Source organism: Perna viridis, chromosome 15, assembly GCF_037379345.1.
Source record: "Perna viridis isolate PV_CMFRI_1.1 ecotype Kerala chromosome 15, ASM3737934v1, whole genome shotgun sequence".
Classification (NCBI taxonomy): Eukaryota; Metazoa; Mollusca; class Bivalvia; order Mytilida; family Mytilidae; genus Perna; species Perna viridis.
In genome coordinates, this window is record NC_142459.1 from 16,671,855 (window position 1) to 16,698,628 (window position 26,774).

At 33.7% G+C, this 26,774-nt stretch overlaps 1 protein-coding gene and 1 long non-coding RNA gene across 10 annotated transcripts in view; one reads left to right on the forward strand and one right to left on the reverse strand.

The window, feature by feature from the left end:
* LOC148597180 (NADPH oxidase 5-like) overlaps positions 1-26,774 on the forward strand; it is a 68,094-nt gene that overhangs the window by 5,516 nt on the left and 35,804 nt on the right. For 5 of the 9 annotated variants that reach the window (XM_088562770.1, XM_088562767.1, XM_088562769.1 and 2 more), the window contains one exon: positions 19,517-20,180. In XM_088562770.1, the coding sequence (XP_088418896.1) occupies positions 19,837-20,180 (344 nt within the window). In that variant the 5' untranslated portion in view covers positions 19,517-19,836. Of the gene's footprint in view, positions 1-9,318; positions 9,390-12,764; positions 12,937-19,516; positions 20,181-21,284; positions 21,324-26,774 lie in introns of those variants that run through there. The other 4 variants (XR_015918836.1, XM_088562764.1, XM_088562766.1 and 1 more) reach the window with 3 other exon arrangements.
* Positions 681-21,839, reverse strand: LOC148597181 (uncharacterized). The gene is made up of 3 exons (XR_015918838.1): positions 21,395-21,839; positions 16,543-16,612; positions 681-1,447 (listed from the first exon to the last, which is right to left on the reverse strand). It is a non-coding gene; the product is annotated as an uncharacterized LOC148597181 (long non-coding RNA).

Genomic DNA, 26,774 nt, shown 5'->3' on the forward strand with positions numbered 1-26,774 from the left:
TTATGATATAACATTCCTTCAGGTACTTTGAGGTGGCAAAGGTACAGGGGCATTAATCTATGAAATGGGCCTACATGTATAGTATTGACTCTGCTGTTATAACATAACAAACGTCAAAATGTTAGGAAAATGAGAGTTTTTTGGCTTTAGTTTATTGTAATGACGTCACAATGATGCCACATTTATACAGCATTTAACAGATACTGCTGACAATTGTAAATGTTGATGTTTGTTCGGACATTTTTACACCAATGATGCTATATGTCCACACCTGAGAAACGGCTTTATATTTTTACTTATGATAAACAATGTAAAAACAGGTTTTTCCAGTAAATATGATGTTCTTTCTCGGGTGTGGACCTAATTTTTTTTGCCTGAATTGTGACCGAAAAGTGACCAATAATACCAAATGAATGGAATACTTGAATTTTGGCAAGAACTTTCAGAAGTCTTTATGTTTTCAAGCCTCCAAATTAACATTTCACACTTTAAAACCCAATAATTAATTTTCAGCTGTTTTTTTTTAGACCAAAAAGAACCTTTAACGCCTCTTCTACTTCTCTTGGATAATTAACTATAAATTCGTAATTAAATCTGTTTTATTTTAAGAAATATCATCCTAACTGTTTTAAAAGGTTTAATTTATACACACATAAAATATATTTGTATGTAAGGTTTGATCGGAAGGCCATCAAATTTCTTGTGTTTAATTGTATAATGTTTCCATTTTTTAAATGATGGAAACAACATTTAATAAAATTTCCTGCAAAAAAATGATCAGCCTAAACTTAAGTGAAGTATTTTACGGCAGATTTTTATTTTTATCTTTACATCTGAATAATTTTGAAAAAAGAAAGATGCAGAATCGACTTTTAACCTATTTTTAAGTCGTAAATACTCTATCAAAGATATTATATCATATTTGAATATTATACAAGAAAAATTTCCTGTTTAAATTTAGCACTTTAAAGTTAACTTCTGACCTATCCAAAATAATTTATATATTTAAAAAAAATAAATATAGTAAATGATAATCAATACGCGAATTAATTAGTTTTTGTAAAAATCGGGCAAAATAGGAAAATAAATATCGAAAACCCCACTGATCTGACAATACAACTCAAGGATGCGTGCTCTATTTGAAAATACCATTATTTCCTCACTGCATCACAGGACTTGCTCATATTTTTTTCAGTAGAATTATCGAACCAAGAGGTTTTTGGCAGAGTTATTTGTCTTTGATATGATCATTTTAAATGCATTTAAATGAAACTATAACACAAGTTACCATAGTGATTTGGAAAATCGTGTCTTTATTCCTTGATTCTGATGCTGCAAATAGCCAAATAAAACTTTTTTGTTCTGTTTATTTCTTCATACCATGTTCCATCTAATGCAAGATCCTTTCAGTCTGACTTTAAAACCACAAGGAATCCATTCTTTTGAACTGAAATATAAGTAGTGTAAGAAGTGTCTGGCTAATAGAGTTTATCGGAATTTTTAGGTGTTCGATTTAGACTATTTTTTCATATAATACAAACAAAGGAGATTAGTTCTAAAGTTTTAGCTAAACTGTTCTACGTGAGTCAGTTGCGCTAGAATTGTCAAAGGAGCCGGCTCTGCTAGAACTGACTGTAGAACCAGATTTACGAGAACAGTTCAAAGACAGCCAGCTCTGTTAGAACTCGTAGAAGGTCTAGAATCACCTCTTTCAGAAATGTCAAAAGAGCTTGCACTAGAACTGTCCTTTAACTGTTCGAAATATGTCCTGGAACTTTTTCAATATTCTTCTAATATTCCTATGACTTTTTCTTGAGAGGTCAGAACTTACATCATTTGTGAAAACATTGTGGTTTATAGCATATAGAACACTGAACTAATCTGAAGATATATCGTTCCTTAATCACGTAAAACCCTGATAAATGTAGGGCAGGGCAGTTTAGGTTGGAATGAATGTAAATTAGCAAACGTGGTTTTTTTTCACACACACGACAAAGCACAATCATGAAAAAAAACAAGATAAAACTCACATAAAAACAAAGGTTAATGAGCAACCAGGACTTCATTAAAAATGGGAGCGTGTAAATTTTGTACCAGGTGCAAAGGTATGGTAAGCGTCCCCTGCTTGATTACAAACACCGGGTTGTTGATAAAATGACACGCACGGGGTAGACGGAAGAGACAAGGAATCTATGATACGATGAACTATTGCAATGATGTGCAAATAGATGCATGAGTTTATGATTACGACCAAAAAACTTTGCAGTGGTTACTTTAATCTTAAAGCAACATCAACAAATACTAGAATTCTAGCGCAATACAAAAAGTCCTCGTACATGTAGCTCCAGTAAGCTCTGTCATAATGTATGAATTGTGATGTAAGTGATTGTTATGTTACTGATGAGTTCTCGAAATTCCTCGTCATACAAGTTACTTCACATTTTCAGCAACAATAAATATATACGCATTCAAACCTTCGCTGCTATATTAAAACTAATATTGAGTAGCTACTATGCCACACGATCAAATTTTATTTTAGCACGATGTCTACATGAGTTTTATAGTTTATTTTAAAGGTGTATCCATCTGCACTATGAGAATCGATTTTTTCAATGTGTCAAAATGTTCCTTTCCTCTTTTGTCTACCCTGGACTTGACTTTTTATGAGTAACTCGGCGGGTGTTTCTAGAAAAGCAGAGGACGCTTGCCCTACCGGTGAACATGGACAATGATCCCAGTTTTTTAGTCGAGTCTGTGTTGCCCAGTGACTTCTTTTGCTTTGTACGTATTATTTTGTTTTATGCATGTTTTTGTGTGCGTTTGTTTTCCCTGTCTGTATTGGCCCCTGGATTACATTCTTTTGATTTTTGCTAGAACCTTGGTTTCCTTGATAACTTTTTCACGTGACGGTCATGTGAGGCTCAATTCATATGAACTTCACGTGAACAATATTTGCCTATGTACCAATATCTCAATACGATTTGCAATGAACATGAAATGGATGATAAAATGAACATGAAATGATAAAAAAAGGATGGGTCACAAGGATAATAGGATCGACAAATTTCGATTGCCACTGGAAAAAGGGGGGATGTGTAAGGTCGGGCAATTTAGCCTCCTGTGGCGGAGCGCAAAGGTTCCTACTCCTATCGAATACCAAAGCAGGGTTCTTTAACGTGCGAGGAACGTGGCATCTTTCCCAACACGGTGCACCACTATGGTTTGCGGTCAGGTTTTCCGTATTATAGCCTGACAACCCCAGCATGTAACATGCCAGGGGTACCCCATTCCACCACCTGGGGCACACATCCAAGTTGCTCTGTGGGCAGAGCGCCTAGCCCCCGGCTAGGTTTCTGAGCACTATTTAGTCGCCTTTTACGACAAGCTTAGCGCTGCTGCAGGCCTATTCTTTTGACACCCGGACCTGCACGGGGTACCATTCTTTGATTCTCAATATTTGTAGCATTGAATACGAAATTGATATTTTTATTCTTTGTAAGAATCAGGCAGTTGGTGATTCATGATGGGAAAAAAAAAACAAAACTTTTCATGAAATCTTATTCACAATTTAATTTGAAATGCAGAAATGACTTTCATTTCTTTTTTTTTAAGTATAATTAATTCGAGGTATGAATTATATGAAATGTATTGCAACTTTATCATCAATGGAGTAAACTCACTTTCCTTTAGCATTACATCGTAATTTTGAACTAGTTTTCTGTATACTCTGGCTCTTATAAGACAAACGACTTGTTAATGTGTCTTCAATGGGCCATCAAATATGTGTCCACATTGTCAAATTCGATGGGAAAAAATTATAAAAGACGAGGATCAACCTAAACTATAGACAAAGAACATATAACGGATACCAATGAATATAAAAAAAGACAGCCACTGGACCACAACTCACATTAAACATTAATATAAGTGATTGGTGTGTTGTTTTGTTTGTATTTTTCAGTCCAGTATATATGGATATTATGTTTGTTGTTCTGCATGTAACCATGGTTATATTGTTTTAGTTTTGTAGTTTGATGTTGTTTCTTATGCAGTAAACTTTAAATGTCCGTATAAAAAGCTGATGTCAGGTGATTTAACTTATTGTGGTCAATAACGGTAACGAGAACGTAACTGCTTAATGATAAAGTCAATACAAAATACATTTAATAATTATTTGCAAAACGCGGAACGTACGCAAGATCACGTTTTTAAGCAGATGCTAATATTGACAAAATATTTTAGTTGATTCAGTTTAAAATTAATATTTATCCATTTAAAGATAATTTGCCGAAGTAAATTGCAGTAAGGATATGATGCTTTGTGCATAAATATTTTATGCATCTTTAATAAAAAAAACTAGATTTTAATACGTTTATCTTGATATTGATATCGGGTTTCACATATACCAAATATTTACTTATTTACAGAATGATATTGAGATATTTACTATTTCAAATATTAGGTACATAGAAAGTAAAATAATGAACAGTTCATGCATCTGCCATAGTGTTTGTTTGCTAATGTTTTGTATGGTAAATAAAATGATGTCTTTGGTCATAGATTAATAATTTTACATACTGAAAATTACATGTCAAAATTTTCATTACATGTGTTATCAACCTGAGACTCCTATATGAACCCCAAGGACCCGCGTATGTATTATTAGTGTTTGTTTAACATTGCGCAAACTAGACGGTACTTCATCTCACAATACGTTTCCGGTCAGTCATTTTCTTCTCTGAAAATACGCAATGCTGGATAGATGAAAGATGACATTACATATGACCTTGAGGTTTCGGTGAAAGGACCTGGGATATTTTTCCCATGCAGGATTTGTCCATAGTCCATAAGCAGGGTCAATTTAAAAAGTGTCCACATGACTGGAATTGCCACTAGATTCCTTGAAAAAAAGAACTCATTGGTCGCAAAATGAAAGTTTGTAAATATTTTGGATAGATGAAAAGTACAAAAAAAAATGCAACAGAAATCGTTAAAAATGCATTTTCGACATTTGTTGGCTAACTAGAACACTTTGAGTCGGAGATTTTCAGATGCACATTTGCAACCATTACAGTGTATTTTTTGTGCTGTGTGATTAAAGAAAAAACACATTTTCTGTAAGCACTAGATGTTTGGTAATGTGCTCTTAGCTGTAAAAAACCCAACTTTTTTGCTAAAGATATGAAACACTGAAACAGCAACGTTATGGAACTTATTACGACCTTTTTATTTTGAAGTGTCCGTACGCTGACTGGATTGATAGTCGTCCTCTGCATTAGTTTAAATACGAAGGCTTTTGGTTCCAGTCTGACCCGGGAATATTTTTTTCAAGTTTTGAATTCTTTGTAAAAATGTTATTATTAAAATGCCTTACTTACTTTCGATAATCGATAAGTCATATTTTATCGCAGGAAGTTCGTATCTTTAAAAGTTCACGGTGTAACACCTGCCTGTACTTGTATTTTCTAAGTGTTCCAAATTTACCAAATATATCATCCATTCGTGACGTATTTATATGCCTAATTTCAACATTTACTTGTTGGTACGTTTCAATGAACAAAATACCGGGAAAGTTCGTCCATGTCCTTAAGTTCATTTGTTTGTTTTTATTTGTTTGTTTATTTATTTTATTGTCTTTGTTCCTAACGTAACCTTATGCTTGAGCATGTACCACTTACCAAATCAAAATTTGTGACAGATTTCACACAAAATTCATGAAGAATCGAGTCTTCACGTATCTTCAAATGAATCAGGCTAAGTAAATTTCACTTGCAAATTTTACAAATAAGTAATGCATAGTTTTGTGTATAATGTTGTGCTTCAGATCGTTACGGTGTATCCATTTGCACTTTAAAAACGTGATGTTCAAACTTTGTTCAACGTGTCATAGTTTTCCTTTGTTCTTTCGTCTACACAGGACTTGACTTTTTATGAGCAACTCGACAAGCAGAGGACGCTTACCCTACCGGTGCACCTGGTCCATGCTTCAATTTTTAGTGGAGCCCGAGTTGCTCATTTACATGTACTTTTAGAACTTTGTACATGTATGTATTATTTTGGTTATTTTATGTTCTTTGTTGTGTGTGTCTTGTCTTTGTTCGTGAATGACATTCTTTTGATGTCCGCTGGAATCTTTGTTCCATTGATTAATTTTTGAGTCTGTATTTAGAGAAAAAGAATAATTTGTTTGTCTGGTAATTTAAATGCATGTACATGTAAGTACATGTAGTCTTGTCAGACGAATAATTAAAATTTAACGTTAAATTTCATATATTTGTACTTTTGAACGATTCTAAGTATCAGTCAAAGATAGAATCAGGCAGTTGGTGTAATATGGCATAAAATAGTCCACAACTTTGACTATTTATAAAATCCAAAGTCAAATTAAAGACAAGATTGTCCATACAGTTTTATTAAATAGGTTAAAATTTGTTTCTGATATGCACGGCAATCTAACCTTTCAGGGGCAGATATCTCATTTTTTTTCTTTTAAATTTTCTAATATTGTTACAAAAACTGCAAAACCCATCCAGTGAGATAGAGATGAAAACAGGGATTACTTTTCTTCTATTTCACCTGATCCTTTCAAAGACTAGTACTACATGTAAATCATTGCATGGATTATGTAATTTTCGTTAAAAAAATATATCGCGTATACTTCTTATGGATTCTTTATGGTTCAGACAACGACATAATAAAATTTAATTTTTAATTTGAAGGGGTCAAATATAACGACAATACTCTTTAAAACGTTGAAAAGAATGCACTTTTGTCCGTCCGTCCGAGACAAGAAAAAGTAGAGTAGTCAAGGACGTTAAAATCCCAACGCTAAAAAGTAGTACGGGTGGGAGTGTGAATTGGCATTTAATATTAAAGAGGCGAGAAACGCACATAAAGAATAAGAGGGCAATAGTTTAAAAGAAGATTTCAGCTCAACTTTAACATACTGTACAATAAGTGGTTGAATTACATGGATTATTTTCAATTCTCACTAAACGTTTTAAATTGTAATTTTTTGTTGTTGCTAACTTGAGTAGCTTTTTATAAGACCAATAACTGATAAAGTATTTACAACCGGATGCATTAACAGAGGAGAAATTATTTCACAAGACAAATTGAAACACGCGGTTAACAAAGGTTTAACACAAAAGATAAAAAAGTACATATATACATGTATACATATAAATATGACAGGAAGTGTTTTTGAAAGACTACCAGTAACTTCTTATTATCATCATCATTATCATTATTACTATTATAATTTTTTATTGTATTCTACCCTCTCCATAATAATCAAAATGCTTGCCCCCTCCCTTTACAAACCATGAAGCGTTAAAAAGAAATAAACGGATGTTCTGATCGATCATTACATGTATTTGCAGTTATTTTCCCATGTCTACGACAAGTAAGAAAATGCCGAGAAACTAAAACTTTACTTTGCACGTATATTTTTTGACTATTGTTTGTTTATTTATTTTGTAACTTAATATTTGCTTCATAATTTAAGTACCATTCTGTGTAAGAATCTGGCAATGGATGGCACATCATATTTATATTTCTCAATTTGTTTTTTGTTTTTTGCCTCAAATATGTTTAATACTTCTAGAAAACAACTGCAAAGCTATTTAAATTTATCCTGAAGAATCTGTGACGTATATATTTTTTGACTGCTTATATAAGGAAAAGTGCATTTCCCGCCATTTTTCCATAGTGCATTTCAAATAAATTTGACCTATCAATATCTTAAAAAGGCAAACTTTACAAACACTTTCATGGTTATTTCTGGAGGTTATCGGGTATAAACACATGTTCTCAATTAATTTAATAAAATCTGTGTCTTTTTTTTTCCTATATGTGCCACACCATATACATATTTTGCCTGGTTCTTAACGGAGAAAGTATTTATGTTTCATGGTTTGTAAGACATGTAACATACATGTACGTATAATGTGATACAATGCATATGGTACACCCCAAGAGGCTGTACACTTCTAATTGTGTTATGGTTCTATTTAAAAAAAAATGTAAAATGATTTATTTCAATCTGCATTTCTGGTCTTAGGAGATAATTTACATCGAAAGTCTAAAGGTTTCCGTGGCATTTCATCGTCATTTACAGAGCTACATGTGTGTATATTGTATTTTCTCTAATTTTGAATTATAAAATGAATTATTCATACATGTAATTTATATCTCCTAAGACAAAGGTTATGTGAAAAGCCACATGAAAACTACTGTTCACTTTAACATACTAAAGATAATACATCAAAAGTAAATATATTTAGGTTTTCCAACCATGTATCACATTTTGCATGATATTTAGCTTCAGCAATACTTAAAAAGTAAATGTAGACGATTTAGGGTACATGTATATATTCCATGTTTCTATGCAGGGGCGTAGCGGCATGTATTGCAAGTACGACTGGGGAAGTAGCAATGATATTGTGTTAGTGTGGCAAAAATGGTATTTTTACTCGGTATACACAAAAATTGAAACAAGTTCAAACATTTGCATTTGTTACCATTGACGTACAAATCGATATTTGGGCACTACTACTCTGCTACCATTTTTTTTTTCAAATACAGACCCTAGATTTTTTTTAACTTTCCAAGTTAAAAGGCCCATAAGGGTGTACATATGTACATGGGTATAGTTTTAAGTATCACTCCAGCTGAGAATCATGCGAAATGTGATTCATGGGTAAAAAAGCTTACATATTTTTACTTTTGATATTTTGTTTGAATTGCCATAGTAAATAGAAAGTAACCATTACTTTTTCATATAACCTTTGTCCTTATCTAATGCACTGTAGAGTTCAAAATTCAGGGAGATAACTCTGTAAATGACACTCAAATACATTAGAATCTTTTAGAAATTTAATGTTGATCATTTCCTAAGAGCAGGAAGGTTTGAATGAATAATTATACATTTCATAATAAAGACCCATAAAACAACTAAATTACAAAAATAAAAATATGTAGCCTTTTTGGGGTAGATCACTTTTTTCAGATTTTGCATGATTCTTACAAAGACAACCATTGAAAGATGAAAGGAACATTGGTTAGATAGTATGGATGAAACCATTTCTTGAACACATACATGAATATTGTTTGCCATTATGATTATAATGTATTAAGTAGCCACTGTTTGAAGAATAATATATTGAGATAGAACGCTTAAAATGTTGAATAATAAATCACGATGAGAACCAAAATATTATTTGTAAGAATTCCCACTCTAATCTGGATTTACGTAAAGTCTTGAATTACATTGTACGTGGGTCGGTTAATCGAAACGCATTTAAATGTTTACTATTTTTCTAAATGTGTTCAAACGAATTTGGTTGCTACCTAGATAGAGTTCGGATAACTGATGTCGGGGAGTTTTGGTAAGAAACTTTATTGATATATATATATATATATTATGTAGCTATCTGCTTAATGATCAATGAAGGAGGGTACCATACCCACCTTTTTTGGGACTTGGGATATGGGTCATTTTAAGAGTGTACTTTGTACTTCAAATTTCATGGAATTGGACTTAACCAAAGAGTATAATTGTACTTGGGACTTCACAAAAACTAGAAGTCAAAAAGTCTTGAAGGGGGAAGGGGTAATACCCCCATGAAGGGTAATAACAAAATCACCGAAATGATAGGCAAACAATTAAGGCAATAGTCAAAAGAAGTAAAGCCTATATATAGTAGCAAATGGAAGTATCAAGGCAAAAAAACAAAGTTGAAAACAACCGAAATTGTGGCGGCTTGATACAGGCATTTCCGTAAGGTTAAACCAAGTTCGAAGCCTAATTCAGTAGCTAAAACAGTACTGAAGATATATTGATGACACTATAAACAAAGATCGTCTATTATCTTACGGTCGGAAACAGAATATTTCTAAATAAGATCTAAATTTCGTAAAAAAAAAACTTTTATTTTTCGGTCAGCGTACACATGTGAGACATAATCTTGATCCCAATTGTGTGCATACAAAAAAACAAACAAAATTTTTAACTCGTTTAAATGTACAAAAACCCTCCATTTTGTATGAAACAACAAACTTCTACATATTCTCTCGTTGTACACTACTTACATGTGCTACTTGCGTAGCACAAGCTGTCAATATTCAAAGTATGAAAGAGTAAACAAGGGAACCAGACAGAAATCTGTCAGTATAGGTTTTCCCTACCGGTGCACCCGAACTTTAGTCCAAGTTTCTTTTATCTAATTTCCTAGTCTATAGTAATTGTTTCTGGATAATATTTACTTTTATAACCGGCTTCTTCCTGGTTTCCTTCATTTTCTTTTCTGGTCAGTACAGGTTATTATTCGAAGCTTGCAAATAGAGCAAAACGGAGCAAAAATTAAGGAGGTAGACACGATTTCTATAAATCACTGGAATGTTTATATTCAGCATTTTACATCAATCTCATGTAAGCACCACAGTAACTTGGACTGATTTTATTCTGTTTCAAAGAAATACTTGATAGGCTTCGGTAAAATTGAATATGATACAAGCATATCACTGATTTCAAGAATTATTTCCCTTACCCTAGGTCTACCTCCTTAAGTAACAGTCTTTAAAAAAAGTTGAACAGGTGTTCTAATTCAGTAACGGTTACAATACACAAAACCACTTTTGAGATTAAAAAAATGTGTAAGTTGTGTATGAAATTGGCATTTTGCAAGAGTTACCGAGTTTAATTAGGTTGATTTAGTGGGAGATGAATGTACATTTTATAGTCTTCTCCAAAACACGGGTTTTAAAACAGGAAGACCTATCGCTATGTAAATATATAGTCCTTTACCCTAGGTCTACCTCCTTAAGGTGTTATATAGTCAATACTGTGACATACATGTACTCAATTTTTACACAGTAAATCCTATCTTAAATGAACTCCTTTTGGATAAAATGATTTCGTGGGATTTGGGCCGATGTTCGGTTTATAGATATTCAAAACACATTGAAACTGATATGAATGAAATTCAATAGGTCTGGCTAACATATACACTGTTTTCAATTTTTTCCAAGGTTCGGTTTTTGTAGGTTTCACTATAACAAAAGTGGAAAAGATATGGACCTTAATGCATTAACTTCTACAGGATGCTTATATGTACGAGAGCCTCTGTATGTTTCGGATGCTTTTTTTATCTACTACAATTTAATGTTTTTGTTTGTCTGTTTTTAAATGTTTTCCTGTTTGTTTTTACCGAACTGCAAAAATAACACAAATTTGATTTTCACATCATTTAAATATCTGAATTTTACATGTATATAAAGCTCGATTCACCTCAATAATTATGTAAAAATAAATGTTCCGAGTACGCAAGTGTACTTAAATGCTACACCTGCTTTAGATACTCAGATACATTGTAAGTTCAACACGCATGTACTTTACGTTACATTTGGAACAATGTTTATATTGCAATACAGTGGCGGATCCAGAGGGGTTGCAGGGGGTTGGTACCCCTTTTGATTTGAAAAAAAACACCCCCCTTTTATGTGGAACCTCGGCTGGCATCCTCCCCTTTTCAAAGTGTATTGATCCAGCCCTGCAGTTTAAAGGTGTAAATGCCATGGCAACCTTATTTGTTTACCTCCATTGACGAAAGACGACCGATATCATGACCCGCCCGAGAGATTAGAGCGTCAATATCTGTATTAAAATAAATCGCAGTAAATCCTTAAGATTTACATAAACTTAACCTACTAAATATATGATTGAGACCTGTCGTGGATGTGTTAAAAATTAATTAGCTTCTCAAATCTTCTGATCTCAAAGTTTGTGATAAGCGTACTCTTAGGCTACACAACATTTTTTCTGACATGATTTACATGTTTGAAGGGGGCAACAGTGACATCTACTGTTGACCCAATATATATTCTCATCATAGTTTTGATTTCAAGTGCTATAATTTTCCTTTAAAATACATGTAATAATGCAAAAAAAATATCTACATGTATGTATCAGTAGTAATATTAAATGCTCTGACTGAATTACCGATTATGACATTACAGCATAAAACTCCTATTAAATCACCACCGGTTTAGCACTATAAAACCTATATTTAACCCACCATTTCGTTTGAAATGTATGTAATATCAATTTTGTAAGATTTATTTTGGACTTGACTTGATTTTGGATTGGCGTTCGATAATTTTGTCATCAACCTTATTTGATACATAAGGCTTCTACATCCCTAAAATTTGTGGCAAAATATACCCGTTTTGGTGTTACATATATTTACATGTAACTGTTGAATAGTTTAGTTTCGTGCGTGACAAATACTTCTTGGATGTAAGGCATTGGGTAGAGTACAAATTTTCCCCGCGTAAGTGAATATTAAATATACATGGTCTTTTTCTGCAAAATTTACTATATCGTAAAATTGTGACACGATTGAATTAAGTATAATTTCATTTAAAGGAGTACATGTACAAATGTAGTTCTCGCCACCAAGTAATTCTCGCCAACCAATTTTTGTCCTCTTCTGTGAAACTATTTAATACCCGAAATCTACACATGTATGATAAAAACTTATAACAGATCGCTGATAATTTGCTCTCTTAAACAAGCTATCACTCATGCAACGATTTTCAATGAGGAATAAAATTTTGGTGAGCAGATTGGCGAATATTGCTTCTGTCTTGAAAACGGCGAGATCTACTTTTTGACCAGTATACATTGAACATGGTGGAGATGGGGAAAATGTAAAAATACACGAAATAACCAACACATTTTTCGATTCATTTTCTCGCAATTTTAGTTTTAATATTTCATGCGAAATTATGTTCTTTATAAAATCAGGCAGCTGGTGCTGAGGGTAGAACGCCAGGGGATTGAAACTTTCCAGATATCTTCCGCTCAGACTTACGCACGCTTAACGGTGCTATCGAGTGACAAGCGGTTAAATGATCTTAAAATAGACTGTAAAGGTACATGTACATGTATCTCTAGATGCTAATTGATATAATTTACCGCCATTGCATCCTTTAATTTACACTGTTAAAAAGATTAAAAGCTTAAGAGTATGTTGTATCCTGTAAATTCATACAAGGACACGGTACATGAAAAATTTACGATTAATTTTAAATTCACTCTCGGATTTGCGAATTCAGGTAAAACTTGTTCATTTTGTTCTTTGATTACATTAATTAAGATATGTTTTACAGAATTTCAAGAATATCCTGTTAGAAACATGTAAATATATGGATTGAGGGGCAACAGCTATATTAAAAAAATATATATACATATAAATGTATTACATTTTATACTTTTTAGTTTAAATATATTTTTTTATTTCAAAGAATACATCAATATATGAAATGACGATATTATAATTACAACACAAGGATTCGGAAACAAGCTGAAGCTTATGCTAATCCGGCTCCTAATAAACAATGAACCACCTTAAGACAATAATAGCGTGCTCTTATACATGTATGTATCTTTGATACAAGTAACTATTGGAGAAGTCAAAGTTGCATAAAGAATATGTATCTAAATTGAAGAGGGATAGATAGGAAAGTATACAAAAGGGATATTGAGGAGTTGAAATGCACAGGAAATAACACACAATACAAACAGATATATGTATATACACAATTAAGCATTGACAAATCGTTTACTTTTTTTTAAATGTAAGTTTGCACCTTTAAGAATAAATCTGTATTTTGTTCTAAAGTTAGAGCATTAGACCCTTTGAGGAGAATGTCAAACTCGATATGGAAATTCAAAGTATGTATGGTGTTACGTCGAGTAATTGTTACATTCAAGTAGAAAGTGGCTGTATGTTTCTCTTTGTCCACAGAACTAATACAGTTCGGACTGGCCACCAGACCTCGCCTGTACAGATGCTCATTGAGAGAGCTGCTGTCCATGCGCAATCTGGCATGCAAGACCTGACCGGACCTACTACCAATATTATAGTACATAGGTTTTTTTAAGATCGTTCGAAATATCAGTACGCGTTTTGAATATATTCAAGGACCTAGAATCCCGAGTGGTGACTAGAAGGTCGTTCCACATTTTGACAGAGGACGGCAGAAAATAATTGGAGTATAATGATGTCCTAGTACGTAACTCGGTTAAGTTATGTGATTGGCGGTTAAAGTGGTCATAGTTGTTAGCCCGCGCATTTGGCACCGGGGTACTCAGATACTCGGGGGTATCACCATTCACCATCCTATACATCATCACAAGTTTATGTTTTTCCTCCTATCGGAGAGTTTTTCCCAACCGGTTTCGCGATATAGCTCGTCCAGCGATGTTAATTTGGTACCACCTGTAACAATTCGCATGGCTTCTATTTGGACTCTCTCGATCTTATTAATTAAAATTTGAAAATCTTTATCCCACACAATGTCTCTGTATTCTAAGATCGGTCTGAAAAACGACATATACATTTTTTCTAATGTAAAACGATCAAGAACCAATCGCACGCGTCGTAGGATTTTAATCCTATTGTATGCCTTCTTCATGATATAATCAATATGATCATGCCAGGAACCGTCTTCGGAGAAATAGATACCAAGATGCTTGTGACTGATGACTTCTTGAAGAACAGAATCATTCATCTGTAATAGAGGGTGGTTTTGTCGTGCATTTTTACGTGATATCAACATCGTTTCCGTTTTATAAGAATTAAATTGCACCAACCATCGCGTAGCCCATTGATGGATTTTTTCCATATCACTATTCAATGTTTGAGCTGTAATATCTGGCATCTCTACTATGACATAAAGACTAGTGTCGTCGGCGAATAATTTAATACAGGCATCAATGTCGTTGACGATGTCGTTAATAAAAACAAGAAATAATATAGACCCGAGTATAGATCCTTGCGGAACTCCAGCTTTCACTGGTTTCCAATTAGAAAAGCAACCGTTTAAAACAACTCGCTGGTGTGGTCCGACATATAACTACTAACCCATCGCAAAAGACGTCCTGTTATACCGTACTGTTGTAACTTGTATAGTAAGCCTTTATGCCAATCACGGTCAAAGGCTTTGGAGATATCGCAAAAACAACGCGAATTTCCTTACCGTTATCCAAAGCATGGCCTAATGAATTTGAAATATCTAGTAGTTGGTTGATAGCTGAGTCACCATGAGTAAACCCTGATTGGTGTTGAGTAATAATCCGATTTTGTCAGAAAATTATGTACGTGCTTATAAACGCAACGTTCCATACATTTTGAAATAATATTCAGTAGCGAAATGGGCCGATAATTTTTCACTTCTTGCGCATTTCCGCTCTTAAAAACTGGCGTCACATTCGCTCTTTTCCACATATATGGAACAAAAGACCTCGAGAGAGAGAGAGAGAGAGAGAGAGAGAGAGAGAGAGAGAGAGAGATTGAAAAGTCTACATAAGAGACTCTTCAGTTCCGAGTATGCGGCCTTTATACTTTTTGCAATGACCTTTCGCATACTCTGTAAACTTTGAGTACACAGCATTGGTAAATCATCATAACAAAGAAATGTTTTATCAAACTCTTCATTAAATATTAAGTGTGAATTTTTTGTCTACATAAGCAAGTATTTATAGTATATTTGTACCAATTTGATTTATTGGGTATCTATTGCTAACTCCATATTTCAATCCGGTGCCTCCTGACAGGTGCGGTAAGGTAAATCAAGTTTACATTATCATCATTTGAATGTGGAAAATGCATATTATATTATTATGCAGCTTCATGTGTAATTCTTGGTGAAAAACATCTGACTTGATTCCAATATGAAGGCTGCGAATTTTTTGGGGGGTCTGATATATCAAAATGTACTTGTTCCAAGAAATATAGTGCAAACATGAAAAAAACACCCCCCTTTTCTGCTAACCCCCTGCACCCTCCCCTGGATCCGCAACTGTGTGGAATTAAAAAAAAATATCACATTGTCATGTCTAGTACATAATACTGAATTTCTGCTAATGTTCTACTAATGGGATGGAATGTGAAACATTTTTGACATTCCGGTTAGCTGACATGTTCATTTACATGGAGCCCGGAAATAGATCTTGACCATGGGGCAAGCTTTTGGTTCAATATGGGTGCTCTGTGGTATACAATGTAAAAATCCATGTAATATTCAATGAAATATTTCTACCATCAGTGCAATGATGTAATTTCTTTAATTTTTATATACTTTTAGTGCAATTTAGTGAGTAACATACTGTGTAAGAATCAGGCAATCCCACATAGTAATTCTCGATTTGATATATTTTGCCTCAAATATATTCAATACATTTAGAAAACAACTGATAAGCTATTCAAATTTATCCTGAAGAATCTGTGACGACGTTATTTTTTGATTGGTTGAAGAAGGAAAAAAAAGCGGGAAAATTTTCCTGTCATTTTTCCTTTATGCATTATAACTAAATTTGACCTATCAATACCTTAAAAACGCAAATTTTACAAATAATTTAATGGTTATTTCAGAAGTTTATCAGTTATAAACATTTGGTTAATGCAATAAAATCTCTGCGTTTTTCTTTCCTGTGCCACGTCTTTTTATCCGATTCTTAGACAGAATAGTACTTACAAGCAATTTCATAACCAGTTATTTCTTCTCGATGGGCAACTTTGGTGGAAATAATCACTGAATTATCAACCTGTAATAAGAAAACTATATTAACTTTGCACCATGAAAGCAACAATGTGTAAACTGTCTTTTTTTCAAATTAAAAATATGAAATAAATAGAGCGTTATACACAGAAGAGAATTTAATGAACCTCGATGATAAATATGTCTTGTACATGTAAAAGTACTGACATTTGGGTGCGCCAATTAACTGCTAGTTGTAATGAACTGATGTACAAGTCTTTTAAATGTTCAGGCAAGATTTGATATAAAAATAGAATATTAACTTATTACAAATAATTATCTTGTCTCCTCTGCAAAATGAAAACTTCATGTTTACGTGGTCTGTAAGTTTTAGTGGTGATTACTGTGATACGACAATTATATGTTAACTGCAGGGAAGTCGAAGAAAATGCTTGATGTACGCTTCGAGGAGGGAAAATTCCAAGCCCTACCTCATGGAAATATACATGTACATGTATGTAACGCATGCTCATCGATTATACCACAGTAAACAATAAAGAGTCTGTTACACTTGTTCCTGTTATAATTTGGCACGGGCGGATCCAGATACCTTTGAAAAGAAGAGGTGCCATCCGGGGTTCCTCAGAAAAAAAGTTGGATGCTAGGCCATTAATTTTCCATTTTTTTGTATATTTTACACATCAAAATGACAATTTTTTAAATAAAAAAGAGGGTGCCAACTTCTGTACCCTTTCCCTGAATCCATGCTCTGATTGTGTACTATTTGCCAGACATTTCAACCGCTGCCTCTCGTTTACCATGGATGATGTTAAAGTGATGAATGTCTACACTTGAAAAAAATGAATAATCAAGAAAATTTTAAAGAACACAGTTTGTTAAAATATCTGTTTGTATACTCGAATGAGTTTGGGGGCGTTCTGTACTTTTCAAATAAAAAGATAGACAGCTTAGAGATCAAGTACTTTTATAGTCTTCTATTGATCAAGGCTGACTGGCGGATGTTTTAACTCCAGAAATTCCAGCCAAAGAATCACTTGTAAGTAGGGATGAAATAGGAAACATGTTCAAATGACAAGAAACAAGTACAGTAAAATTATACTAGACGGTACTGTCTAGTGTCAACTTCGCTGTTGACGGTACTGTCTAGTGTCAACTTCGTTGTAGACGGTACTGTCTAGTGTCAACTTCGCTGTCCACAAAAGACTCAATACGGTACCATCTACATGTAGTGTCAACTTATAATTAGTTTGCCCAAAAGACAAAACACTATAAACGAATCTGTCCAATGTCAACTTACATGTAGTTTCCGAAGGATACTGTGTGAACATGGCGGTATAGTCTGGTGTTAACTTAGCTTGTCAAAATGACATGCACAAGACGGTACTGTATTGCGTGAACTAAGCTTGCCAAAAAGAAATATAACCGGACGTATAAATGTAACGATTTGGAAAGTGACTCAGTTCTTTTATGCTGAGTATCAAACGTTGAGATTTACATTTTGTATATTAAGAAAAACAAAAACGTTGCGATATTCTTCAACAGAAATTATTTACTGTATTGCAATTACTACATGTTCATGTAAGTGCACATGCGTGTTATGCATGTACATGTAATATCGAGAATGGACCGGGAAAACTTAAATATAAGCCAGTTACAAAAAATGTACAACTTCAGACGTGAAAAAAAAACTTACAAAATTAAATGAACAATTGGATACCCATGCAAAATGACGAAAATACACAAATGTATCCTGTGTGGTCGGTTTACAGGTGTTGGTGTTATCCGTACAGGAGCAGATCCAGAGGACCTGCGCTGCCAGGTGGTGGGGTTAGCAAAATAAATAATTATAAATTGATAAAAGAACAAACCATACTGGTTCTGATGATAAAAAATAAGGTTTTAAAATAAAAATTGTTATGTATGTCTTTAAGTTGTTATGTTATGTAAACAAGATGTTGGGCGGAAGCATTTTCTCGATTGTTTTCGTGCGAAGATGAAGAAAAAGCCCGCGAAATAACTATATGTAACAGCTAAGAATAAATCGCCGATTAAATCAAAGAGTATGACTCAGAACAGACGGAAAGCTCTTATCTGGAACTCACAGCAAGTTAGCAAACTCTCTTAAAAATAGATGCAAATCCAAGCGTTTTATTGGGTGAGAAATTCCCTATGTTAAAATGTTTGTTAATTTTATGAATTAATTTGGAAAAAAACAAGTAAGCAAAAAATTGTTTAGAACACCACAACCAACCCCCATACCCGCCCCCCCCCCCAACCCCACCACCGCCAGTTGATAAATTCCTGTCTTTGACCCTGTGAAAAAAGAGATGCATGTGTATATAACATTTATCTTTTTTGGAAATTTGTTTGATGGACTTTGAGAGTTAAAACTTACAGTATATGAACAACATGTACATGTACGTGTACCACACAATAATTATAATAAAATAATTATTGACAATAAACTTTTTTGTGTTGAAGAGCAACCTAAAAAAGATTAGTCCCGATCAGTCTTAGTGGTGTTTTTGAACTCGCCATTGTTTTTTCTACACGACTTATTATTTGCACTTACAGTTTTTTATAGAACTTCGTGGTGTTTTAAATATAAAAATAGGATCATGTGTTGTTGTCAAAACTGGTTACGTAAACGGCCATTCAGAGAACTTGTAATAAGATATCACGATGACGATTATACACAATGTATTAGCGTCACATTTAATTGAAATGTACATACATTTTTTATGAAAAATAGAAAAAAGTTTTTTTTTTCATCCATTTTAAACTTGTAAATTTCATTTTGTTCTATTAGCATTTAAAAATGTAAAAATGTCCCACATACAAATTTAAACAAAAATCTAACTCGTACACCCACACACCATGAACTAATTAAAACTACCAATTATGTGCATTTATCAGATTATCAGATCATACGTTTCATTTGTTTTATCAGGGACAAACTCAGCTGTTCGAGGCCAAGCCCAGGGCCAACATATCGTCAGAATTAATATTGATAGGGCTAGTGGAAACTATATTGAAGGTTCTGTGGACTACTCTGCTTTGTCCCAAAAAGGTGTTCCATCAAAACACTGGAAGTCAGAAGATGATGTTTACACAGAGTCAATTTCAAAAGGACTTACTTTGACAAGATACTTTCCAAACAATAGCGTGAAAAACGAAATTGTCAAAAGTCGTCAAAACTTGCAAAAAGAGGTGTCTCCTATCCGTAGTTTCCTAATAAACGAAACAAATTCACGTGTGGTAATAAAGGAAATGGATTCGTCTAATGAAATCGAAAAGACCAATGATGATGTCAAAGAGGTGGAGAAGAACTCGGCTGATTCTGGGGCAGAGTCGGATTTATCAATTGGAACACATCATGCGGATAATCCACTAACGGATTCCAGTTCTGGAACCAGGAAAGTTACGTCACAGTCAATAATAAATACACATGAAGATAGTATTGAAACAGAAAATCATGAGAAGTTAAGTCTTAGTGAACTCACTATTGAATCAAAAGATAGTGGGGAAGATAAAATTATTAACGAAATTGTATCACAAACAGAAACCAATGGAATGCGAAATGGTCACGTGGACTCGGATGACCAACCCGATATGTAAGTAAAGCTAATGCTTGTAGTGGCAGCCAATGAAGTTAGAAGTGTTCTTGATATTTTTTTTTATTTTTGAATTTACATGTTCATGTTTTTTTTTATATTAAAAATAAATGTTTTGGAAATCTCTATCACTTTTCCACTATACAAACATTTAGTTGGGGACCTTTAACAGTAAAAATACAGTAAGGCTACCTTTCACTTCTTCGACGACTTTACTGCTACAATTTAATTTTGGTTTTCTATGTTAATTGAATGTACATGTATGTAAACGCGTGCTTCAGTGAAATCTTAGAAAATGTACTTGTAAAATTTTGATTTTAGCATACTGATTTCTTTACATTTTACATATGAGTAACCATCCATTTTATTTTATGAGATAGGATCAAGTCTTCTTCCTGAATTTTTTAGTATTGAAAGCTTAATCAGGTCATTTTATGATCACGAAAAAGAAATAAATAAGTCATTTCCACCACTAGTTGAGAAGTCGTTCCCACGAAGTGTTCCCACTAGTTACTATGTCATCCCCACGAGTTACTATGTCGTTCCAATGAGTTACTTGGTCGTTCCCAAGAAAATTGTGAAGTCGATTACGAAGTTGTTCTGACTAGTTACTATGTCGTTCCCACGAGTTACTGTGTCATTACGACGAGTTATGTCGTTCCCACGAGTTACTGTGTCATTACGACGAGTTATGTCGTTCCCACGAGTAACTATGTCGTTCCCACGAGTAACTATGTTGTTCCCACGAGTTACTATGTTGTTCTCCCGATTTACTTATGTCGTTCCCAACATTAGAAATATAACTCGTGGGAAAGACTCGGAAACTCGTGGGGACTACTTCACAACTCGTGGGAAGAACATGAGCAACTCGTGGGAACAACTTTTTTTTTGATGATCATAAAATGACCCAAATAAGCTTTCATACTTAGATGCTCGTTTACCCTTAATGTTTAGTTCATATATTCGATTTTACTTTTCGAGATAAAACAAATCACCAATGATAGTCTAACATGTAAATTTTTTTTCTCCAAAAATTAACTGTAACAAAATATAAAATGGATGTTCCCTTAATTATTCATGTACTGATAGTTAGTTTGAATTTAGTGTAGAACAGAAGTATAGCAATGACTACTTTACAAGTCGGTAAGATTGAAACCAGATATGTAAACAACTAGTGCTTAAATCTACCAAAGTATATTGCTTTTCTTGCTTACGTGCAACGGGCTCTTAACGCTTCAATGTTCTGCCACCGCATTTTCTGAAATGCTAGTACGATGATTTCTCTTCAATAAATATTTCACTTTTCACTTTCATATTTGATAGCTTTCAAATGTCACAATTTCATTAAGTTTGTGGACCAAAAATCTCGACATGTCAATGTATAAAAAAAACATTGTGTTCAGTATCTGTGCGCCTTTCTTTACAGTAGCTATCCAAATTTGTTTAAATCACACCAGACTGAGTACATACGCACTTGAAAACACTTTTGTTTTCGTCTAGAATAGTTCACTTTGATATTAGATACAATGGTTATTGCCCCTAACAAAGGGAGACAAACCCACTCTACATCCGTATTCAGCTGAAGATAATAATTATGATGAATATTTAGCTCTTATTTATTTATTTTTATTTTTTTATTTTACTTTCCCGAATTTTTAGCATAATCTTATCTATTTCATTTTAACTTAATGATTCTGAGGGGTCAGAATATTTATTTTTGAAATTTTACGGGTCAGAACATATATATTTTTTTCAACCACACATAGGCTAGATTATTAATTTCCATTTCCATTTATGGTGTATCTGGACAAGGCTAAGAAGATTTATTTATTTTCTGAGAGGTGTAGGCCCGAATATTTTTTGGGCAATTATTTCCAAAAACTGCCAATCCCTCCCCGCCCCCACCCCCTCAGAATCAAATGATCGGTCCCTAATGATAGCAGTTTTTGTTCCACATTTGCACCAATCTTTATATTTTGCAAAAATCAATGTCTTTGAAATCTATATCACATTGCTGTAGTGAATATGCAGATGGAGCTGTAGAATTGACATCTTTTATTTTACTAATTAAGAAATGTTACATAACGATGAACGAGTCGGCTTTTAAGTAATTTCTGTCATAACCGGGAAACCTCTTTAGATTTTGACACTATAATGGCGCTGTTTAACTGTAGTTTATTAAAGGTTAAAAAAGGCATCATGTTAAAAGTACATGAAAAACGTTCGCGTAAAGGGACATACTTGTTGGTGTATATGATATGTAAGAAAGGATTTTACAGTTCTTTCTACCGCTAAAGCACTATTTTTATCGTGAAGGGGGTGGAGCTGGAATTTGTTGTTGGATAAGAAGTTTTTTTCTCGAAAGGGCAATTGTTGTCAAGGAAATCTTTTTGTAGACTGAACTTGACTTAGAGATCGTCGGCAACCAAATTACGTAACCAAGGTAGACATTTCAACATACAACTACCAAAATAACACTCCGCGGGTTATTATCCTTGCAAAGTTTGCATTAAGATATCGCTCCACCGCCGATCATACTCCATGTCAAATATGTGATGTTTACTGTACGCACGACATTAACGATATTAAGGCTATTTAATATGTGTAGAACGGCAAGATTTCAATGATTATATGATAACTAATTTGACGCAGAGACCTGGACTATTTTGTCAAATTGACCCGAACATTCGCAGGGAGGAAAGCTGAATCAAGATTTGCCAATTTATTTCTCTCGATCTGACCCTTTTATTGAAGATGTCAGGAGCTTCTAATGAAGAATTTTCGGAGCTGCAATGTAACCTTTTTGTGTAGTAAGTATAGATTACAGTCGCGGATCCAGGCGAGGGTGCAAGGGTGGCACCCCTCCTTTTATTTGAAAATTTTATGTGTGATTAATTTGATATCAGGAATGTAACTTCTTTACATAAAATGCAAGCACTGTGTTCATACATGTTAATTACTGCATGTGCATGTACATAAAAAAATATAAAATGGTAAACATACATGTAAATACATGTAGCAAATAAAGAAGTATTTAAAATAGAAAATAAACAAAATTGTTAAATCATTATTATTTCAAAGCAGAGACATAAACAATGACTTTTTGTATCGCGCTAGAATTCTAACAAATAGGCTTCTGGAACAGGGATATGTTGCTACAAGATTGAAGTCATCACTACAGAAGTTTTATGGTCGTCATCATGAACTCGTGGATCGTTATGGTGTATCCATCAGCACCATGAAAACTGATTTATTCAACGGGTCATAGCTTTCCTTTCCTCGTTTGTCTACCCCGGACTTGACTTTTTATGAGCAACTTTGTGGGTGTTTGTAGAAAAGCAGAGGACGCTTACCCTACCGGTGCACCTGGTCCATGCTTCCAGTTTTTAGTGGAGTCCGAGTTGCTCATTTACTTTTGTTACTTTGTATGTATGATTTTAGTTACTTTATGTTCTTTGTTGTGTATGTCTGTTTTCCATGTCTGGTCTTTGTCCCTGGATTACATTCTTTTGATTACCGCTATAACCTTGGTTCCCTTGATTACTCTTCAATTGTTATTATTTCATACCAGAGACATAAGCAATGTCTGTTTCAACGGTAAGGATGAAAGGATGTCATGTTGCTTATTCATCACATTCAGTAGGTAATCTTGAACTATCAAAAAGGAGGGGTATCCAGTGAAATAAAGTAATGTCCTTGGGATGCGAGTGGACACATGAGCCATGACCTACAAATGCACTTGTACATGTACATGTTCCTAAAATCCAACCTTCCACACAGACCATAGACCTATATCGCATACCCTATATCACACCCCTAGACTTGTATTACATACCGTATATCACATTCCTAGACATATCTCACCCTGGACTTATATTTCATTTTATATCACACCCCTTGACTTATATTGCATTTTATATCACACCCCTTGACTTATATTGCATTCTATATCACACTCTTAGACCTTTATTGCCTTCAGTATATCACACCCCTAGACCAATATCGCATACCGTATATCACACACCTAAACCCACAGACATATATTACATACCATATATCACACGCCTAGACCTATAGGACCTATATCGCATTCTCTAAATCACACACATAGACCTATATGGCATACCCTATTTCACACCCTTAAACCCATTTCAAGTACCCTTTATTAACCAACTACCCAAAATACGTTAAAATATGTCAAAAACTGACCAATTGATATGAATTTAAACCGGGCATCTATACGAGCCAATATGGATGAAACCAGGACCAATACATCATCATAACATCCAGTCGTTTGACACCGCCATTTTGAGTTAGATTTGGATTTCATGAATTTTGATCACCAGGACTAAAAGCTGCAGAAACACCAAAAAAAAAACCCATTTTATACAAAAAGGATATTTAAGACTTATAAATGCAAATAAACCTACATTTTCTTGGTAAAACATGAGAACAACTGTTTTACAAATCATCTAATTGAGTTAATTAATAAAATTGCCAATAAATATGTAATTTCATATTGGTCCTGTTAAAGGTTTCGGTCAATCATATTGGCCTCGACAGCCGTATTGGCCCACGGCGATGCCTTGGAACCAATACGACCGCCTCGACCAATATGACAGACCTCAAACCTATAACAGGGCCAATATGAAAATACATATTTATTAACATATAATATATCACACCCACAGACATATACAAATGTATTTCATACCTTATATCACACGCCTAGACCTATATCGCATACTGTATATCACACCCATGGACCTATATCGCATTTTCTAAATCACACCCATAGACATATATGGCATACCCTAAATCACACCCATAGACATATATATATTGTATATCATATATCACACCTTGCACAGAACACAATTGGAGTACATTTTGTATGGATAAAATATAAGAAAAAATGAACATGACCTGCAAAAATCTGTTTGATGTGGAGAATCAACTCTCGACCTATATCACCCCGCGGGCCAGTGGCCCTTGAGTTGACATAGGAGTCTCCTGTTGATACCGCATGTGATACAGATTTTGGCATGTACTATTCAGTATGGAATTTAAAGAAATAGTAATACCATGTAGATGTGTATTATATCCATGTAAGTCATAACTGATTATCAATATGGTTGTTTTTAGTACATTGTCAAGATATACCAGATACATTTATTTAGAATGCAGATCATAAAGTGAGAAACAAGATTTTCATGACACAAGATAGACACAGTTATGCTTGAAATTCTGTGGCCATGAAATTGCATTGAAAATGTGTTCGATATCAAAGCTACCAAAAGTAGACGTATTCTAAGAGCTGATTTTCATGGGCATTCTTACATGTACAATGTACTAGGTAAGTGTTGAAGGTAAACATTATTTATTCATATACCTTTGTATGTACACAGGTATTTAAAATTTTCAAAACTGGTGATAGGTATGCTGTTTTTATTGCTAGTGTAGAACAGTGTAGTCATATTTCTTAGCAAAATTTGCAGTTTACATTTGTATGTCTGTGAACAAGAAATTTACATTGAAAACTACAAAAATACATGTGCATGTACTCTAACTATGGTTACTGGCATACACAGTACAGTATCAATTAAAGATTTTATACATGAAATTATGATATTTGTAATATAGTGATACATGTATCTAATTTGTTTTCTTCTTTACAATGTGACATTAATTTCTCATAGATAAATCAACATTCAGGGATTGGTCCAGAGATTTTGAAATGGGGGTCCAAACATCATTATAAATCAGCAGGTAGCTAAAATCATACATGGAAGAAGCCATAAAGCAATATTCTTAGCAAGCTTTCCATTTTCTGTATTTAGAAGGTTTTTGTCTGATAAATGAAATGACTTTTAAACTCATCACTTGATAGATATGATCGATCTGGTTATCAGAGGATGTTGTTTTAACAATGACAGGTGGAAAGTAACCTGTTCTACTCTTACCTTCATGTATGTTACCTGTTATTAATAGTTATTGAAACAAAGATGTGCTCATGAAATACACTGAAATTGCGTGTGGTGTTGTTTTCTTGAAAGAATTGTAGAAACTTTTAATGCGTCGGCTATCCTTTCTTTACAGATAGTGCTTGTTTCTTAATTAATACAGCTGATAGAGATATTAAAAGAATAAAACATTGGAACACTGAAATATAGTAAATATATACTATATAAACATTTTAATGTAGGACAAAAACTATGAGTAATGACAGAAATATTGTTTGCAAATTTTCAATCGGCCTGTATTGATCACTTTGAGAATATTGACCAGGTGGTTTTAAAACCAGTAAAAACCTGGTACTGTTATAACCACTCAACCTGTATTTTTGCCTGATTTGCACAAAATTATATGTACATTTTTGTACATGTAACAATATTTCCCAACAATAGGAGCTTTCTCCATATCATATGGTTAAAATACATGTATATTTTCATGAATTTACATTGTAACATTTTGCATATATCAGACACTGTTATGATTTTTTCCTTGATTTCTTTTCAGTGGTTATCACTTATAAGTTTCAATAGATGAAGTGAGAAGAAAGCAAAAGTAAAACAGACCATTTCTGTGATGGGA